Raw genomic sequence first — 20,990 nt, 5'->3', positions numbered from 1 at the left:
ACGAATATATTACATAATACTTATTACTCACATATATGTACACTAATATACGAAGTAATAAGTACACAAATGTGATGAAACTTCCATTTCAATGCGTCTTTTATACAAAATATACAACAAAAACGTAAATTTGCATGTCAAAAAAGTGTTGCCAACGCTCCAACTGCTATGCAAATTTTATTATGTTGAGATCTCGTGTTTAGGCTGATAAGAAACCCTGTTAATATAAAGTCTGCAGTGCATTTTTAAAACGTTATTTTGATAATACTGTGATAAAATGGCTTCGAAGTCGAAAAGGTTAGACTTTAATGTTAAAAACATGATAATTCAGCTCAGAAATGAGGGTTTAACTTATCGTGCTATAGAAATACAACTGAACATAAGGTAACTTACTGTTCGACGCGTTGTAAAAAATGTTCAACGAGGCAGGATCGACAGAAAATAAGATTAGAAGTGGACGGCCTCGAATTCTTCATGCTTGTATGTTGAAAAGTGAATTTGTTGCTCAAGTTCTACACAACAATGCACAACATTTTTGCCTACAAAAACATTAATAGATTTGATGAAATTTGAAGATATTACTGGAAACAAAATGTCACATTTTGTGTTTTCTGTAAATATATTTGAGGAAAAATTGGCGAATTAGTGAACTTCGATTTGGCTATTTAAGTAAATTTCATTATTATTTTATTACTCCCTTTTTCACCAAAGAAACCTAAAATTTACGTGCCTGATTCCTGCTTACAGAAATGAAAATTTAACTTTACTTTTTCTCAGCAATCAACGTTTATTTCAGTTCATAAGCAATTTCGTATAACCACATATTAACTGCGATATGATACATATCTAACAAAAATAAAAAATCAATAAAAGTAAGCAGATAAATTTATGCAGTTTTATTATTTAAGACATTTTACAAATATCACACTATCATAACATCATACGCTAATCTTATTTTCGAAAATTACAAATCTCCAGTAAAATTAGGCACATAACATCTTTTCAAAATTAACGCGTATAATTACAGAATATCGGTGGAACGTAAATTAACACTGCTATAAATTAACGTAAAATAAAATATTACATATCTACAAACTATTTTATTAATTATAACAAATATAAACTTAGTATTTGTAAAATTATAAGCTCAAAGCCATGTGTAAATATATAAATACAGAAAACATTTAAATATAAATTTAGTTAAAAACAGTTTTCAATCTAATAACACTACTAGCATGTTTGCTATAAAAATATTAGTTGTCAACGACAAACCATTATAACTTTATTGTTAAAGATCAAATAACAGTAACAGGTAACATTATGAAACTCCTTGTTCGTTTTTGCCTAGCTGTTCTGTTATTTATTCTGCAGTCGGTTAAATGCAACTGTAATAAATATTGTATGTTTTACAGAAAATACAATCTGATCTTTCAAATACACTTGTAAATACCATATGTAGAATTGTTTCCTATTTACATAACAGTGAGAATATGCAATAAACGTATCAAAATCAATGTAACGTTAGTATATTCTTAGGCAAGATATCAAATCAAGAGATTAAGCAATTTTAAAATTAGACTGAACATCTGAATAAGCATGGACTGGTAACTGATAGGCATTTGTTTCTTCATACGAACCAACCAATCTAACCAAAGGTAAATTCTCAGCAATTAAAAATTTGATTTTATTTCTGTGCTGAGTGTCATCCGTTGCAGACCCAGAAATACTTAGATTGCAGCTAGTGTGACGCAGAGGTCCACCGAACCAAGATGAGGTAACACTGTCTTCGTCAAAGACTTTACCATCTACATCACTGTAAATATGATTCATGCTCTGGATTCTTGGCTGCAGTCGTGGATCGGCATGACCCCAAGGAACGCAAACTTGCAGATCAAGAATGAAAAAGGAATTCCATCGAAGGTATTGTGGATTCGGTCTTGACATTCGATCGTGGGCCATAATGGGCTTGTGCAGACCAAAATCTACCGAGAATCTGCAATTAAACTTACAAATTAAGTTATCAGAAATTTTAATCTTCTGGTTTATGTCTATGAGTTAAATTGTCCAAAACAAACTAAATCGCAGTCAAAAAGAAATATTTGAAAACGCAGTTTGAGAGTTTTCCACTTCGTTCTTTTTAACATATAACTATGATAAAAGTTTTAAGATATAAAGAATATTAAATGTCAAAACTTCCCAGCTATCAGTGCCATCAAATAGTGTTTTCTAATTCTCTTTGTTTCGAAATTTTAAAAAAAGTACTAAAACATTTCTTGGATCTTTCTTGCTATACAGCAACACTAAATTTTTTTTCTTTAGGAAAGTGAATTTGTCAATTCTAGAGAAAACATTTTTTCATGAGCTCATTTTAATTGTGCCTAATTTTTAAAAATCCCTTAGTATAATTATTTCAATAAATAAAGAACGTAAAGGAAAGATACCTTTTCAACGTGTTATTGATAATTTCTTAAAATCAAGACTACATTTGTAACAGATATGAGCAATATATTAAATTTAACACGTATCTTTCATTAGAAAATAGTTTGGCGACTGTTGTCCCATAATGGATAGAAATGGATTACCTAAACTATAGCTACGTAATCGAGGACTATTTGCCTTAGAAGGGGGGAAGCGTTTGAGGAGGACAATTTAAGGGAAACTGACTTCTGTCCGCATTTCACCACGAAAAATCTCGTTCATCCGTATTATGAATTTTTGTCAATCAATCAGTGTTCGGTGCTTCTACATTTTGGCTGCTACGGAACCCATCCTGTAACGGGAAATCTCTAAAGTCTTTCACAGTTTTCTTTTACTATACTTTAATGAAAGTTATTAAACTCTGCAGAGTTTGAATGAAATATACTTGAGGTGACAGGTGCAATAGAATTGGATGGGTCCATCAGAACTTCTCGTACAGTATAATACGACTTCACCAACTATGCACATTCTTCCCCATTTTAACGAAGAGCAACCTACGCTATGGATCGGAGGATCTCCCACCCTCTTTCCCTAGCATCAAACCACTCAAAGGGCTCTCGGCTTTCCAGTATTTTAAGCCGTACATTTACTACAAAACAAACATTCATTGGATTCTCTGGGATTCTGATCCAGGTCGAACGATATGGCAGCCGGCATTGCAAACGAATCTACAAATCAAACGGCTTTAGGCAGACAGCAGATTTGGCTTGGAGTAATGCTATTTTGCTTAATTCCCCATCGGCATTATCTCTTCCTAGTTAACTACCAGTATTTCGTACCGTTATATATTCAACTACCGGCGGGTCTATGTCTCGCAAGGAAGAGATGCTTTCTTAAAATCCTGCTGAAAGTTTCATGAAGGTCCCATAACATAAAACATTAAATATCTCTTCAAAGCTTTTTCAGACGCAAGAAACAATTAAATTTTCTGCGATATACGTCCCATAACATAAAACATTAAATAGCTCTTCAAAGCTTTTGCAGAAGCAAGAAACAAATTTTCTGCGATATGCGTAGTTCGAGGTGTGAACTTGCTAATAATGCGATAGAAATGATCTTATATCACAGATGTTTTTCATTACTTCTAATATATAATTTGGGCGTCATTTGATACAAAGATCAAGTTTGAGCTCAGCCACATTTATTCAAAAGCCATATTCCTAATAATAAGTAAACAGTTGACTGATGCAATGTATAAAAAATATCCATAAAATAAATATTTGAGACTTATTATAGCCTCCGTTTATTATTAGGTGCAATTTTTAGCTAGTGTTTGAGGTTATTTAAATCGAAAGATATCGGTACATTAAGAAAAATCTTAGTTTCGAAATGTGACGAACCATCGGCCAAGTAATAAATTCGGTGAACACTGATAGTTTGGATTCCAGGTAAACAGGCTCGTTGCATAGTCATTTCCGTTGTTTTCTGCATATAAAGTATCCACAATTAAAGAAACATCTTTCGAAGTTACCTACAGGCAAAAACAAATCAGAAATCCGTCAAATTTTGCGGCGGATTTAATGAAGGGATAGGAATGCCTTTCAGAGAAAAAAATATTACCAATAGATTCACTAACTGGCATTTCACATAGAAATCCTGTATTAAAATGTAATTCTTCGTTGACGTCACTGAGCAGCTGTTATAAAACCTCGAAATATACCCGGAGATTGTTTTCTATGTGCTTGCTGTTTACAATGACGAAAGAGTTACGAGATCACGCTTTGTTAGCATAATTGCTTCATCAAAACAATAATTTCGCAGTAACTGCTCAACATAAATTTCAATCTTCGAAGGGGTTCAAAGACCTCCAATGAATTTAGAAAATATTCAAAAAATGATAACGAAATCTTCCGACCCCTCCCCCAGACTTCAATCCATGTGATTTTATCTTTGGGGGCATTTAAAATACCTGGTAGGTCTTGAAAATGCAAGAACTTTACTTACGATCTTTAATGCAGCATTTCACGCTTCGTGCTGAAGATTTCCCAGCAGAAACTTCGGTCAAATGAAGAACAACAATCTCGCGATTTCAGATTGTAGCTGAATATGATGGTCATCATGTGGAACGTTCTTTGTAATAAAATTTATAAACCAATAAACCTATTGTAAAAGTGTGAGTAAATTTGTAATTTATTAATACTGTGTCCTCTGGCGGTGATACCTGTAGATATTTTTTTTCGCTGAAAGATACCATTCCTATTATGTACACAACAAAATTTCACAATTTTCTATGACTGGTTTTGCGTATAGGCAGCTTTGACATAGCGTTATTTAATTCTAGACAGTCAGCTAGCACTGTCTAGAATTAAATAACGAGCGAGTTTCCCTTGAAATGTCACATGCCTATCAGTAGGTCGATAGGCAAAATCTCTGAACACTGGTTATTTCGACTTGGGTTCGAATCCAAGCAAATGTGCTGTCTGTAATGGCGTTTTCATCGCTTTCCCCATGTGTAACATGTATACGAGCCAAATTGTCTCAGAAAATCTTCTACGAAGGCATATCTTAGGCAGATAACTTTAGTGTGTTTTGAAAACGTAGTTTAAATGCATTAATCTTTCCAAGTAAAATAATCACCAAGAAATTATTATTTTGTTAAAGGTAACTCAAGACAGGAGTATTATATTGAAAAACTAGTTTCATTAATCTATACAAATTTGATCTTCCAATTTAAAAATACCGTAACATTAATATTTTTGTCATTTAAAACATATTGGTAATTTGAAGTACATGTCTATTAACAACGATTGCGAAAATAAAAGCCGAATAAGGATTTTTGTGGATAAAGGGAATACAGGCTGCCTTAAGAATAAACTCGTCAGACAGACTGACTATCTGACTGAACATCAGAGAATTTAACATGCGTTTATTTTTCTGTATTTGAGAAGTGTACAATCTACCATTTACGAGATCCTGAACATAAATGACAAGTCTATGCCAAGCCTAACTTGTTCAACGGGGTATTGAAAGTAACCAGACCCAGCAGCATTCTGTGACGAAGGTGCATTTTTAAGCATATGGTGGATAACTTTAACAAAGTAAAGTATTTAATTCAAGTCTTAGCAAATAATATTACCTGAATAAATGCTTATGATTGCAGAGTTGATAGGCAAGATCCGTAATGTCCTCAGCATTCTTCAAGAAATTTCCGTCGAATAGTAGAACTTCTAAGAATAGGGAAACCCCCTTTACCTGAGATGTTGGAATTCGAATGCAAAATTCTGGTGTACCCGGCTTGAAGAAATGGTTAACAGGCATCTTACGCTTGAAATTAACAAACAGTCCTTTTAATCTTGAGTAATCAAGGAACCTTGTACAAATGCAACGAACATCAAATGCAGTCAGAGGAACAGGATATTGGTCCAATGGTCGAACACGAACGGGGCCCAGGAGTACAGGACTGCCATTTTCACTGCAAATATTATTATTTAAGGTAAACATTCGAGGCACATTTAAGCAGTAATTCATTAAATTAGTTGAAAGATCACATGACAATTTTGTTAAAGCTATGTTAATTGTGTATATCAAGGGTACAGTAGATCATGATGGTAATTATTTTTTTGTTAAGGATACACCAATTTTATGTATATTAAATGAGCGCTAAATAATAACAGAACTGCATTCTGTTACCAGTTCACGAAAGATGTTATTAACCCGTATGTCGAATGATGCATAATTTTGAAAACTGCGAGCACTCGGCATAAATTAAGGGAAAATGCACAGTTAACACATTAAGCAATGTATATCAGCGGTAATAGACACTACATTTTTCGTTCGGACCTAGTCAGTGATCAGTAACTGACACTATATTTAGGACTGGAACAATGGACTACTGATTGATAGTTAATTTTCGTTCAGGCTGTTTTTCATTCTCTGCTGATTGATCACATATAATTTTAAAAATTATATCTTATATCAAAATCTAAGCAGATTTCCAAGCGTATAGTTCTCCAGCGTATCGGATATCGCGAGCTAAACGGAAACGAAGACAAAACAGGTTCAAATTAAATATTTATTTATAATCACAGTAGTTTACTTAGTTTAGATGTATATATGGATTTCTCCATTAAAACCTTGCCAAATAATATAGCGATAAGATTATTTGCGTATAGTAAAGCGAAGGCGAGAACTGTCTAAGTAAACCTCACTCGTAAAAACATTACACATGAGGAGGAAAAACAACAAAATATCATGCAACAGGCCCATTTCCTACGTTCGAAACAAGAGTGAAATACAAGTATTCAACAAACCTTTTACCTCTCCGTCACAGGTGAGTTTCCAGTTAATCGATTAAGGCAAACCAACTAGTGAGCTATCCATCTATTAGAGCGGATGCCTTTTGGAGTACGATTTAAAGGAACCTAGGTCAAAGAGTCCTTAGAGATTCTTTGCCTAGGTCGTATCTATATCACACCTGGGGATTACCCACACAGTCAGCCCTTTAGTTGGGATTCGAACAGTGTCCTCTACTTTAACAATCTGACACTGATTGGGCGAAAAGATTGAGAAGAGAAATTATATTGTTTGTGTTGTCCAATTTTACCCTTATCAACAGATGCGAATGATCTTGAAGCCTTAATGCCGCGACGTTTTTTGATTGGAACTTTCATTACTTCTTATAATGAACCTGATTTGGCTCGTCTTTCAAGATACATCGTATAGACTTTCTAAATGGCAAATTATTACCAAGTTCATTCAAGTTATTTGGAAACGCTAGCAAACTAATTATATAAATAAATCATCTCTAACAATGTATCAAATGGTTTATTAATAAAGAAAATTTAAATGAAAGTATTGTTATGGTTTTTCTATTGATTTAGCTATTTTTAAATAGAATTAAAAATGATTTATATTAGCGTGCAATGCAGCACGAGACTTATTCGAAGAGAAAGCTACGGCGGAAAAATTAAAAATACAGAGCACGCGAATTTAATAAATAGATATCTCCTAATTGTACTCTTGCTATCCAGAAAAATCCCAGAAAATACGAGAATTTTCTTATGCATTTAAAAAGCTTCTGAAAGCTGGAGGAAAACATCTCAATTCAGAGTTGTTTGGATAACAGTTATGTTGTTTACTTATTGCTGTTAATGACTGTAGCGAATTCGCGGTGAAATCGGGTTAGCTTTCTCCGTTTTGAATTAAGTTCTGTTGAACGTTTTAGTAGTTTAAAATATATCTACTATGAGATATTGCAATATTGTACGAATATCTGAGGATATTTAAGTATTTTGTTTTATTTGTTGTGATAATAATAAATTCTATTCACTCTTCATCGGACTTGTGCATTCAATTCATTACGAAGCCGTTCGCAATCAACAGTATGTTAGTTGTGTTAAAAAATAATTTTCCCCCAATTGAATAGCGTTTAGCTAGAATTGTAGATATTTTACTTGGTAAAAAAGCATCAAATAGTGTATATACTCGATGTATCAGTAAAATTTGTTTACTGTCTGTCCAAGATAACAATGTTTAGGTTTACATTGTTATTTCGTTTTAAATTGTGCTTTATATTGAAATGGAACTGTTTCAAAGAGCAAGTAAACTCTAGCACACTGAACTAGTTTATGTTCTTATAATATTTGCATTATTTTATACTGTATTTTGCAATTATCTGTTTATATTATTTTGCATTATATTCACGATGGGAATAGCTTTCATATATGGCCTGAAGAAATAGTCTTGCTTGAAATTTTTTAAATGTTTATAATTTACGTATTGAAATTTCGAATTTCAACGGGCTTCAGCATGTTAAATTAGAATACTTCGCCATATTGTAGATAAATTCTCACTTGGTCATTTGGATTCGGCTAAGCAACTTGCTAGAGCATGTACTAGTACTGAATGTAGTAATTACCGTTAATAAAGTTGTTAGTTCTCTTTTGAAATACATCATAGAAACATAGTACAAGTTATAATTCAAATATTATAACATAATGCAAACCTGTATCCAAGCATCAAAGCTGCACTGCTTGTTGAACTATTTCGAAGACAGTAGGTAGCCACAGCGGCAGACAGTGGGGATTGAAATACGACGTAAGCGAAAGCTCCTTGATCTTGAGGTTGAACTTTGACATCATTTACCTTCCCATATCTCTCGCATCTCTTGCGGATTGCTTCAGAACTTATATTCTTCGGAAGGTGGCCCACACAAACAACACGCTTTTCTGTGCATTCCTTAAAAGAATGACTCACACTGTAAGTGATGGCGTCAATGTGCTCATAAGGACCATTCCATAGCAAGTGGACCACTAAATTACTACTACGAACCTGAATAATAAATATGCATTCAAATATACAATTATTACATAATGCCACTCAGCTTACACCTTATATGAAACATTTTATTAATACTCTTTATTTCATAATTACCTAGAAAGCTTGTTTCAAGAAAATATTAATTATGGCCTAATACCAAGTTCAAGTTAATTCGTAACGCGATTCAAAGCTTTTTGCATTCAGCTGTGTCTATTTAGGGAATCTATAATCAAACAAAATTCCTTTCAACATTTAAACAAAGTTTTTTCCTCAAGTATAATTTAATAATATATCTTAATTTAATTAATTTGATGTAAAGTAGAGCCTTAAAATAATGCATCTTTAATCATAAAAGATCATTATACATATTCAGCTAACTATTACTAAAGAAAGTTTAAATTTCTCTTTTCTAAAAATTTTAAAAATTATTCACCATGATAATATATGCAGAATTAAAGTAGTCATCCAACGACTAATTTAGAATTAAGTAAATCATTAAAATTTCCATATAGCATGTGGAGGTATCTTCATTTATTCTTCAGTTATTTACTTGATTCAATTCCAAAATGTGAAAATAAATCATTTAGTCATTGATATGTCTCTGACGTACACAATAACAAGATCAGTAATGTAAAATTATTTTTAAAAACGTTCCAGAAAAAATATAAATATATCTCTTTCATCAGTATCAAACGTAATTTGATATGGCTGAGTTATTGGTTGGTTTATGTGATTTCAGCAAAGCCTCGAGGGCTATCTGCCTAAGGGAAGAGATGCCTTCGTGGAGTACTTTCTAAGGAAGACTGGCTCGTATACCCGTTACACATGGGGAAACCACGAAAACGCTCATGCAGACAGCCTGTTCGCCGAGTTTGAACTTCGAAGCGAACTACCAGTGTTCAGCGACTACCGCTCAGCTAATGGTGGCACCCCGAATACACTTCGGATATGTTATCTAGTTACACCGCAAAGGCAGCATTACGGTTTGTTAATTCTCACAACTAAACTATTTGGCTGTACATACAATTAATGTTATAAGACTCGGGCTTAAAGAATTCACTAAAAAAGAGTTTTAAGGTTCTTGGTTTGAAGAGCTTAAACAGAAATTTTTCAATTATCATTGCCGGCTTGGTACAAAACGCATCATACATATAGTATTTAATAATTTGTAGATGGCAACATTTAACATTTAGTAACTTATTAAAGACAATACTTTTGGATACATGTTAAGATAGAATTACGTCTGTATTGTAGTGCTCTGTAATATCTAGGCTAATAAATAAATAATTTAAGCAGTTAAAAGTGCACCCTTTTTATTTTATATGATGATAGGTGTATTTTGTTTTCAAAATGGAATGTTTAAAAACTTCCGATGAAATTTGGTGGACATTTTACTTCAGGCTAGCAAAGATGGCTGCAATAGTTCGACATTTATGAAGTAGTCAGTAGATTACATAATAAAGAGCAGAAGGTGAGAGTTAGTACTTTTTCATCATGTAACAGAAATTCGCTGTCTTGAAATATGTAATATTTCCTGTAGAAAAAGGTAAAGATATTAAAGTAAAAGAAATTAAGAGAAGATTTAAGGAATATTTATACCTAAGAAAAATACATGTAGAAGACGTTTATTTTTTCTAGAAATCAAATCTCGTCGGAAACCATAGATGAGTATGTAACCGACTTTCAAAATAAAAGCTAGAACGTACGAGTTTGCCCAGTTAACGGAGATAAAAATAAAACTGTTCGCAGTATTAAAGATGATGCATTGAAATCAAGTTTATTGCACGAAACATAATTAACGTTAGAAAAAGCTCTTGATATGATTAGATCTGAAAAAATAAGTGCACATCAAATGAAAATAATAAGAGATGAGGAAACTGTTGTAAACATAGTGAAAAAGAACCTAATTAAACATAATAAGAGCATATACAAAGAAGTAAATATTGAGACGCGAAATAAGCGACAAAAGTTTGTTCTAAATGATAGAAAATGTCCAAGCGTTTGGAAAAATTTGTCGAAAGTATAAAAACGCAAATCATTTTCAGAATCAGTGTAAAGGCTGTAAAATAAAAAAATGAAGCTACCAAGTTCCATAAAAAAAATTAATAAATCCTGAGGCTGAGGAAGAGATAGATTTTTATGTAAGTATGTTAAACCTTAGTTGGGATAACAAAGAAAAGAAATGGACTGCTGGTGTTAATGTAAATAAAAAGAAACTTAATTTGTAGTTAGATACTGGATCAATGTTCCGTGTTATTTTTAAAAACAAAATGAATATGCTAAACTACATTCTCTGGGAATAAAATGGATACTGAAAAAAATAGCATTTAACTCCCAAAATAGAAGAAATAATTATGTTGTAGGCTTCCAAGTATTGACAAAGAAAAATCTTCTCTATTAGGATTAAAATCAGGTCCGTTTATATTGAAATCTTGCTGGAGGAATGCAAAGATGTATTTGAAAACTTGGGCTGTTTGAATGGATAATATAAAATCCAGATAAAACAAGATGCAATGCAATACCAGTAATTCGTCCTAGAAGAAAAATACTCATAGCCATTTGAGATAAAACGAATGAAAAATTTAAATGTTATTGAGAAAGTAAGAGAACCAACTAAATGGTTAAATTCAATGTTGTCAAACCTAACAAAATAAGAATATCCTTAGATCCTAGAGATTTAAATAAAGCGATGAAACAATACATAATCCTACGTTAACCATAGACGAAGTTGTCACCAGAATGCCAAAAGCAAAAATATTTTTTGTTTTAGATGCTAAACCTAACGAAATAAGAATATGTTTAAAAATATGTTATATGTCAAGAATATGTTAATAAGAATATGTTGTCAAACCTAACGAAATAAGAATATGTTGTCAAACCTAACGAAATAAGAATATGTTTAGATCCTAGAGATTTAAATAAAGCGATAAAATGAGAACATTATCCTACGGTAACCATAGACTAAGTTCTCACCAGAATGCTAAAAGCAAAAATATTTTCGGCTGATCTTCGGAATATGGTAACTGGTAGTTTGGCGACATTTTGGAGGCGATAAAGGTTACTACCTAGGACTTTGGTAATAATGTGAGAAGTACTCAGTTCCGATTACGCATCATTTTGTGTGAGGGAAATGAGAGATCATGAGATATGTCATGTGACATTAATGGACGAATTATAGTTCTTTAATCGGAAAAGGGGGGGGGAATTTAGAAAACTGTAGTACTATATTATTTTGTATTAAGTTTCATTGTGTGTTGTGTGAAATAGTGGAAGTGTGCGTGCCACGTAATGAAGATTCTGAAGATTAGGTAAGTTAGTATTTTTAATCATTTGAGGATATTATTTTTATGCATTGTTCTAAATGTAAGGAGTAAATAAATTAATGATATTATTAGAAAATTGTTTTTAGCAATGATTTAGTTAAAAGTAATTAGGATTGTAATCTAATTTTTATTAATTTAATGTATGTGCTTATTTATATTTTAAGTAGTGTTTTTTAATTTAATTATATTTTAATTTAATGATCGTGATTTTGTGAGTTATATGTTTGTAATATTTTGGAATACGTTTGAGTAAATACGTTGAGTATTTTCATGCATTTTCGTGAAATTTTTCTAATTTATAAGAAAAAAGCAGTGTACATGGATATAGTGAAGAGTGTGCGCAATGCCATTTTTGTGCAATTCTGGGATTTTTTTTAAGTCGACGTGTACATGGTTTAGTGATCTTTTAATTAAATGATAGTTATTTTGTGAATTTTATGTTTGTAGGAATTTGGTATACGTTTCAGTTGAAGTAAACATGTATGGAAATAATTTAAATATTTGACACTAAGTATTTGTATCTATTTTTAATGTTTGCGTATAAATTCGTTGGTGACGTTTATAGTATAATAGATAATTTAGAGGTAAAAGTTTTTGGATATTTTATTTATTTTATACGTGGAAATGTTCATCCTTGCAATGGGTATATACTTTTTCGCGATCAGGTAATTTCATATATGTGCTTTTTACCGAGTTTAAAGATTCACAGAATTTTTTTGCATTTTCGTGCAAATTTTTGTAATTTATGAGAAAATAGCAGTGTAGATGGATAAAGTTAAGAGTGTGTGCAATGCCATTTTTGTGCAATTCTGGGCTTTTTTTTAAGTAAAAATAAGTCAACGTGTAAATGGTTTATGTGCTATTCTAAAAAACGCGCAAGGAGTTTGCGATTGTGCACTTTTTCCCAATTTTGCAGTGAATATTTGTCATGATTAAGCAGTTTTGTTACATAAAATTTCTAGCATAAGTGTAATTCGGCTAATAGATTGTTGGAAAAAGTGTGCAGTAAATAAAAAGAAAAGAAACATGTCTGTACTTCGTGAAGACAAAATGGCGGCGAAAAAAAAAATAGAGGGTTGCTGTAGCAGAGTTGGTCGCCAAATTTTCGCCAAAAAATCGCTAAGTTACCATAATCCAAAGATCAACCATATTTTCTGTTTTAGATGCTAATAGTGCTTTTTGGCGAGTCCAGCTTGAGGAAAGTTTTTGTGTGAATTAAATACACCTTTTGGCAGATACAGATTTAAAATATTACCATTCGGCATACGTTCAGCTCCATAAATTTGACAAAAAAATTAAAATAGAAGGTGTATAAAGCGTTGAGTGTAGATAACATCTTAATATGGGGATCTAATGAAAATCAAAGTCACCTTCTACTTAAAGAAGTACTCCAAAGAGCACGAGAAAATAATCTGTAGTTCAGTAGGACTAAGTGTAAAATAAAAAAGATAATTGGATGAATTATATAGGTTACGAGTTAAGTGCAAATGGGTTAAAATCTGATTTTTCTAAATTGGAAGCAATTGATAGAATGCCGCAACCTACAAATGTACCTTCTTTAGAGCGATTTTCAAGAATGTATTCCTAACTACTATTCGTACACCATTGATACAGTTACTACAGAAAAATGTTTCCTGGCATTCGACTGAAAAATGTCAAAAACTTTCGAAACACTTAAAGAATTGTTTATAAAACACCCGAATTAAGATTCTATGATGTTAATAAGGATGCAACTCTTTCAGTATATGCAAGTTCTGAAGGATTAGGTGTTGTTTTACTACAAGAAAAGTCAACTAATTCCTTATGCTTCCAGAGCTGTAACGAAAAGTCGGAAAAATTATCAGATAGAAAAATAACTTTTAGCTATTACTCTTCGAATGTTCAAAATTTCATCAATATATGTATGGCAAGCGTATTACAGTTGAACCTCACCATTCGAAAGTATAACTAAGAAATATATTTTTAAGAAATATTATTGGCAAGAATGTTTTTTATAGTATGATCTAGGTGCACATTACAAAAAGAGGGAAGACTTACTAACAGCAGACACTTTAAGTACAGCATATTTGAATACAACAGAAGAAGATAATGATGAAGATGCAGAAATTTGTACTCAGATTTCAGCATATGATTACAAAATTGAGGAATTGAAGAAAGAAAGTGGATGTGGCGCTACACTAGAGTGCTTAAAAGAAACTTATTCCGAGAGATTCCAGAAAGTAAACATAAGCTGGAAGCTCAAGTCAAAGTATTTTTGGACTATACTCATTAGTTGACAAAACAAAATTACTTCTTTTTCAAAGGAGGAAGGGTAATTACTCCTTTATCTATGCAAAAAGAGACATTAAATATAATTGATGAGGATCACTTTGAAATAGAAAAATGTAAGAAAAAAGAGATGTATTGTTTTTGCCACTTACGAAGAAGCTGATAGAAGGTAAAATTTGAAATGTCCTACATGTAATGAATATCAGAACAAAAGCACGCGGGAAATACCACATGCTATGAGACCACAAAGTTGACAGTAATTGGTTAATTTAATTATGGTAAAACACAAGGTGGCTATCTGCTCAAGAGGAGGGATGCCTTCGTGGAAGATTTTCTATAAGAAACTGGCTCGTATTCATGTTACATATGAAGAAAACCACGAAAACACCCCGGTCGAACTAGCAGTGTTCATAGACTTTATCCTTGACCAGGACAGTAACCTGGGACTTCGAGCTATTGCATATTTAGTCATACCAAAATTTTCAGAATTTGACTTGGGAAATTTTAAGACGACTTATTAATCATCATTAACGCTTTGTTTTGAGAGATCTAACCAATTATATTTGATAGTAACATGTGTGAAATGTTAAGGATTACATAAAAAAAGATATATTTAAATTTTTCGACTGAGGAAAGATGAATGAATACCTATTTGATAGATTTAAAACCAATAAATTTGTTTACACATCACGAAGAAATGTAAATAGTTTAAAATCAAAACACATCTCTACTTATGATAGAACATAATTTAGAATACAATTATAAGAATTTCGTTTAAGACTCGTGATACGAAAATGTGAAACGAAACTTAAAAAAAATTATTTAGATAATGGCAATAAAATGTCTTAAAATATCAAACCAAAACAATTTGTCTCACCTGACAATAAGGCATAGCTAAAAGAGCATCAGCTGCAGATGTCTTTGATTTGTATTGTATCACAGCTAAGCAGGAGCGAGCATCATCTCTGATGATTTCGCAAACTTCTGTTATTCCGAACAAAGCAACAAAACTCCGTACATGTACTTCTGCCTCAGGCAAAAAGTTTTGTACCACAATGGTTCTGGTAGGATGAAAAGTGCTCAACTGCTTGAACAAAGGTACTTCAGAAGCTGAACAAAACAAGTGTTAAAGTAAATTCGTTCAGTAATAAAACACAGAAGTTATGATGTATAAATCGAAAATAATATCTATCATAAGCTAGTAATAGAAGGAGAGAAATATTTGTCATATTAGTTGCCAACCCTGAATTTAAAACTAATAATAGTATTTTAATACTTAATTCGTTATTAGGCATTCAATTTATGGCAACATAAGTACTAAATGTAACAGCAGTATTTCGCAATTCAAGAAATTCAGATTTTGATATTTTTCTTTTAGTCAGGATCATAATAATTCAACAGTATTAATGCTCATTGGTTAATTTTAATCGGTTGGATCTTATTTTTCTTTTTTTCCCATAAAATGGGATAAGCGTATTTCAGTTGCATTCAACGATCAGGTTTTGTTCTCCGTTTTGTAAGAGCGCCATGGATTCAGAAAGAAGATAACACCTCCACCAATACATGATAAGAAAGGTATCAGTTGTAGACATCAATAAAGTGAATAAACTGTATAGATATAGCGTGCAGTTGTGTGTGAAGCTGACAACCAGTTCTGACAGAAATGTTTCAACTGAAGTAGCAGAAGATCGAGACGTAGCATATGACATCAGAGATCATGTTATTTTGGTGACCTCATAGTTACGTATGTTCACACGACTTCAGATGTCATCGAAATTCAATCTCCGTTGGTTCCGTGAATTACGGACTGTCATTCGATTTTCAGTTGTTTTAATTACGTATCTTAGTTTTGACGAAAGTTTTAAAACTTTTGCTAATTATCCATTGTTGAAAGATTTAATTTTTAATTAATTCTCAGCTAATTTAAGCTTTCATTTCTAAATTAATTTCTTCATGTCCATTGTTAATTGCTTTCTAAAGTTTGAATTGCTAGCGCTTCTGTACTAACTTTTCTGTGTCGGCAGCTCCTTTTCCTAATTCATTATTTTTGTCTTATTTTACTTGTTAACTCCTTTCAGTAAATTTTCCCTTCTGCTTTGCTTCATTTCACTTTTATCAAATACCAAATACTAAAAAAATATCCATTTTTTTTTCAGTGTTAAATTTGTTGTGTTAATTAGAAAACTGATTTTGAGTAAACTGATTTTAACCCTCTGAGGGTTTTTGGATCTGTCATAAAGACCTAATTTAGCTAATGAAGTGTATTGAAAGACACTTTATTAGCTAAATTTGTATGTTTATTTACATTATATATTATATGTCTATTTGCATAAACTTGCATTTATTAATATGATATTTATATCATTAAAGAAAGTAAGAAAGCAAAATAAAAATCATAAGCTAATAATATATAACAAATGACAAAAGATCTCATGACACCGGATAAAGCCGGCCATAACGCTCAGAGGATTAACGTACTCGATTATTTAGTTTACAACAGTATTATAATCAGGCGTATGAATCATTTCTATCTCCGAGTGCCCAGGGTATTGCTCTCAGCTTACAAATCGCTTCATTATCACCATACGCAAACAAAATTTGTAAAGCAATAAAATCATCGTTATTTGTATTAAGGTGCATAACTCTGCTTTATACTCTTTTACAATACTTTTCGTTTTATTACCAATGTATTTACGGTATTCGCTTATCTATCAATAATACACAATACAATTCTTCTCCTAGATTCAAATAAAAATTTGAAACTACTCTTATACACGCCATCGGTTGGTTACAAATTTCTCGCCAAAGATGTTTGGCGAGAAACTCCACGGCGTCATATTACTATTTAAATTCCTTGTCTAGATTTCGAACTTTAAGCCTAAAATGTTTGCAAAAAAGCGATTTTCGCACACGCTAAAACCGCGTTTTTAACACACAATTTACGCCCAAAATCCGAAACAAAAAAATTTAGATAGCAAAAACGTAAAGTTTCTCACCAAAAAAATATTTGACAAGAATCCATGTACACATCGATCTGTTTTAACTTAAAAAAAAAAAAAAAAAAAAAAAAAAAAAAAAAAAAAAAATCAGAGAATTGCACAAACTGATTTTGAGTTTGCGTATGCAGCAAACTGACTTTGAGCATGTTCTATGCAGCCTAGGAATTACGCATACCTCCCTAAAATAAACTAACATAACAATAAATTTCAAACAATAACATGGTACATAGCTTTCTATTTTAATTTTTAAAAAGATCAGCGAATTGCACAATCTAGGCATCGCGCAAAGCCCCGGCATAGCGCGCAAGTCAATAAACTAAAATAAATTAATTTACAAACAATTTCAAAAACAACAACGACAGAAATTCATAGCAAAAACAAAAAACAATGAACATAACATTCTACAAAATAAGGACAATAAAATAAAATGCACCTACTATTGTGAATGCTTCTTCAAACAGCAGAAATATCAATTTCAAACATCAGAAAACTCATCAATTCCACCACTTCATCCTTCTTCCCTAGCTTCTGAGACACAGAGCATACAAAGTCCAGCATATTCGTGAATAAAATTTCGTCCGTACATTTTAATACTAAGTTTACCTACTCACAATCCAAAATACGTGACTGAAATTTCGCCACCCGTCTTTCATTGTAATATATGTCATTCCAAAGCGCCCACCAAACCAACCCAGCAAATAAAGCCACTCCAGCAAAATCATGTTCCAATGTCAAAAGGTTTGCCATACAAACATCAAGCCAAAAGTCATCTCAGAACACACAATCGCGCAAAACTGGGTCAGAACACATATCGCCACATTTGGCGACGCCGTACATCTGATGGCGTATATAAGAGTAGTACCAAAAATTTCTAAATTGCCCTTTACACAAAAGGCAAACTCGAGTATTTGAGTATTTATTACAATACTTTCAATGTTAATGTCTGAAATTATGTACGTCACATATATGTAAGATATAAAAAAGTGAAGGTAAATTAAATTTAATTGGAAAGAATTTCTAACTCACTTGGCAATAGACTTTTAAATTCATAATTTTAATGAAGTACATACAGTCTTCAAGGAACAATATTGCACTTTTTTGCGTCATCATATCTCTGCAGTTCGAAAGTTCCTTTTCAGGATCGCTTTTCAGGATTAAAAGAAAGTATCGGAGTCTTACTACGCATCAACTACTTACTACGCATCAATTTTCTTCCATGCTTTCAGTATAAAAGCATGTAGCTTCTTCAGCTTGGCCGCCTCAACCGCTGTAACAATATGATCTGCATAGTTAAATCTGTGAGGTGAAGATTGCAACCATTGAACTGCACCAGTAAAAGATATATCATAAGATAACCAAAACGTGATTGAAATATCAAAGTATCGAGAGTGTCTGGGAATACATTATAAATTGAACTCTGCACGTTTGTCTGTAACTCCATCATTTCAATTAGGCAGTAGTTTCACGATAAGTTCTGGATGCATCTTATTTGCGTGCTAACTACATCTTTCCTCATTATAATCATAACTGAAAATAATAATTCTCTACTAAGTTCTCATCACCGTATGGCCAAAAATATTACAAAATCTCCAATTGCTATCTGCCCGCAACGTTCTGGTTCTCTCATCGTACCATCCTCAGATTACATTTTATATATACTATATAGAACATAAAATTTGCCCTACCTAAAAGAATCAGCATGAGAGAGAGAAAATTTACAAACGTACATGTTAAATAAAGTGGTCTTTTGCACTTCATATTGAATTAGTTATAAGAATTTAAAGAATTTAATAAGAAAAATTGTGTAAAGAATGTTATCTTGGAAGTTTAAATACAATTAGACAGTTATTCAAATTATGAACAGGCATTCATGTCTTAGCTTCTAAAGCTTTTAACTCAGTGTTGTTTAAAAGTTTGTTTCAAAAATATTGCATTTAAAAATTAACATTTGGAGTAAAATATAATTACATGACACACGATTCCAGATAATTCTGATTTTCTGCGGAGGTAAATATTTTAAGGAGCTAATGTTAATATAATTTTTTTTATAAATACAGGCCATTTTCACAAGTGTTACTTTTGACAGAAATATACTGTAGTCATAATCCACTGTGCTGTAAAGATATATCTGACGTCACATCAAATTATTCCAATCTGTTTGATCCGTGTAATTATTTCGGATAAAATTTTTCCTCATTTTAAAATAAACCAAAACGTACTTGAACTAAAATACAATATATCGTAGAACATATTATCACAGCGTACATGATTAATTAAGTGCTTACCGGGAAAAAAAATCAAAATTGCAAAATTTTTATTTTATACTTATTTAAAACAAAATTGCAGTTAATAGCTCTTCATCATCATGTTAACTTTCTTGGTCCTCTACCCCTTTGATTATTTCTTTTTATAAATATATGAGCTACGTGTATGCATGGGTAATGAACGTACAAAGTAAACATAGATTTCTTGTTCTTCCATCTGTGACATCTTCATTCAAAGTACGAAACTAGGAGTTTCAAACGCATTATCATTTTGTATTTTTTCCTTGGTCGAAATGTCCCTTAAAAATAACCTTTTACAGTTGCATTTCTTACTCGTAAACTTTAAAGATTAAAGCAGAAAGCAATCAAAAACTATATAACTGAATAGTTAAATCACTAGCGTGAAAACATCAGCGAATTTCGAACACCACCAGAAAACTCTTTGCATCTTTAATCTCAATATTGCCATTTACAAACTTCTATTAAAGCCTAAAGTTTAATTAGTAAAAATTTTAATTTTAGTTGATACATATAGTCCTTTGGTATTATTGCAGCCACATTGGTAGAAGTCGCCGAACTGTGGCAACCATGCTCAGAACAATTCTCCAACCATCTGTAAGTATGTTTTAATAAAGAATGTTGCTATTTTTGCACATGCTCTTACGTTGCATTAGATATCTCTAACGGTAAGTTTCGATACGTTTGTTCTTCACCTGAATTTTGAAATATGCGCTTGTAGGATGTGCTGTAAATGAAGAAAGGTTGCGCGAAATTTTTGCAGGAATGTGATATTTTGCTAAAAAGACGTTCCGATTCATATTTTATGGTGATGTGTTTTGGAAAACAACATTTTTCGAAATGCAACTTGAAAAAGGCGTAAAGAACACGTCGCGTTCGAAGCGGCGATAGGTTCGAGAATAGCCGTCTGCTATTTACTACAGCAGTCCGATTAATATACTGACGGAATAAAGAATTAACGAGTGTTAAATTTTGCATGGAGGAGTTGGAACTGGAGTTAAGACTGTGATAGACTGGAATAATTACCTGAGATGTACACAACAGAGCACAAAAAAACCTATTCGTAAGTAGTTTTATTAATTAGTAACGGTATAAGTATCGAATTAAAACTATGTACCTGCACGTATGATATGAAACATTTTCCGCTTTGAAATTGCTATTCTTTTCGTCCTTCAAAATATCGCCAAATTGCGTGAAGGTGGCTGCGATAATATCAAAGCAGCCATTATTTTAATATTTAAGCATTTTAAGATATATTTGAAAAGTTCAAATCGCAAAACGTAACATAAGGAAATAATTGAATAGCAACATTTTCGCAAAAACGCATACACTTGCATTTAAATTTCACACGTTTTTCAAAAGTAGCAGATTGGCCAAAAAAT

At 32.1% G+C, this 20,990-nt stretch overlaps 1 protein-coding gene and 1 long non-coding RNA gene across 5 annotated transcripts in view; one reads left to right on the top strand and one right to left on the bottom strand.

The window, feature by feature from the left end:
* The window catches only part of LOC146997776 (uncharacterized), a 620,175-nt gene that overhangs the window by 32,517 nt on the left and 566,668 nt on the right, over positions 1–20,990 (top strand). Inside the window, exon 2 of one of the 2 annotated variants that reach the window (XR_015040843.1) lies at positions 20,145–20,205. The exons of the other annotated variant lie outside the window; for it this stretch is intronic. This is a non-coding gene — a long non-coding RNA (uncharacterized LOC146997776). The remainder of the gene's footprint in view (positions 1–20,144; positions 20,206–20,990) is intronic. 2 annotated transcript variants of the gene reach the window in all.
* The window catches only part of LOC118205176 (uncharacterized), a 33,318-nt gene continuing 12,701 nt past the window's right edge, over positions 374–20,990 (bottom strand). The window contains exons 2-5 of one of the 3 annotated variants that reach the window (XM_035377469.2): positions 15,205–15,437; positions 8,423–8,748; positions 5,555–5,890; positions 374–539 (exon numbers count right to left, since the gene is read on the bottom strand). In XM_035377469.2, the coding sequence (XP_035233360.1) occupies positions 506–539; positions 5,555–5,890; positions 8,423–8,748; positions 15,205–15,437 (929 nt within the window). In that variant the 3' untranslated portion in view covers positions 374–505. Of the gene's footprint in view, positions 540–873; positions 1,994–5,554; positions 5,891–8,422; positions 8,749–15,204; positions 15,438–20,990 lie in introns of those variants that run through there. The other 2 variants (XM_035377468.2, XM_035377466.2) reach the window with 2 other exon arrangements.

Source organism: Stegodyphus dumicola, chromosome 4, assembly GCF_044657685.1.
Source record: "Stegodyphus dumicola isolate Sdum_Otavi_A_Nest chromosome 4, ASM4465768v1".
Classification (NCBI taxonomy): domain Eukaryota; kingdom Metazoa; phylum Arthropoda; class Arachnida; order Araneae; family Eresidae; genus Stegodyphus; species Stegodyphus dumicola.
The sequence above is the reverse complement of the archived record's forward strand: the minus strand, read 5'-3'. Positions and strand labels throughout refer to the sequence as shown.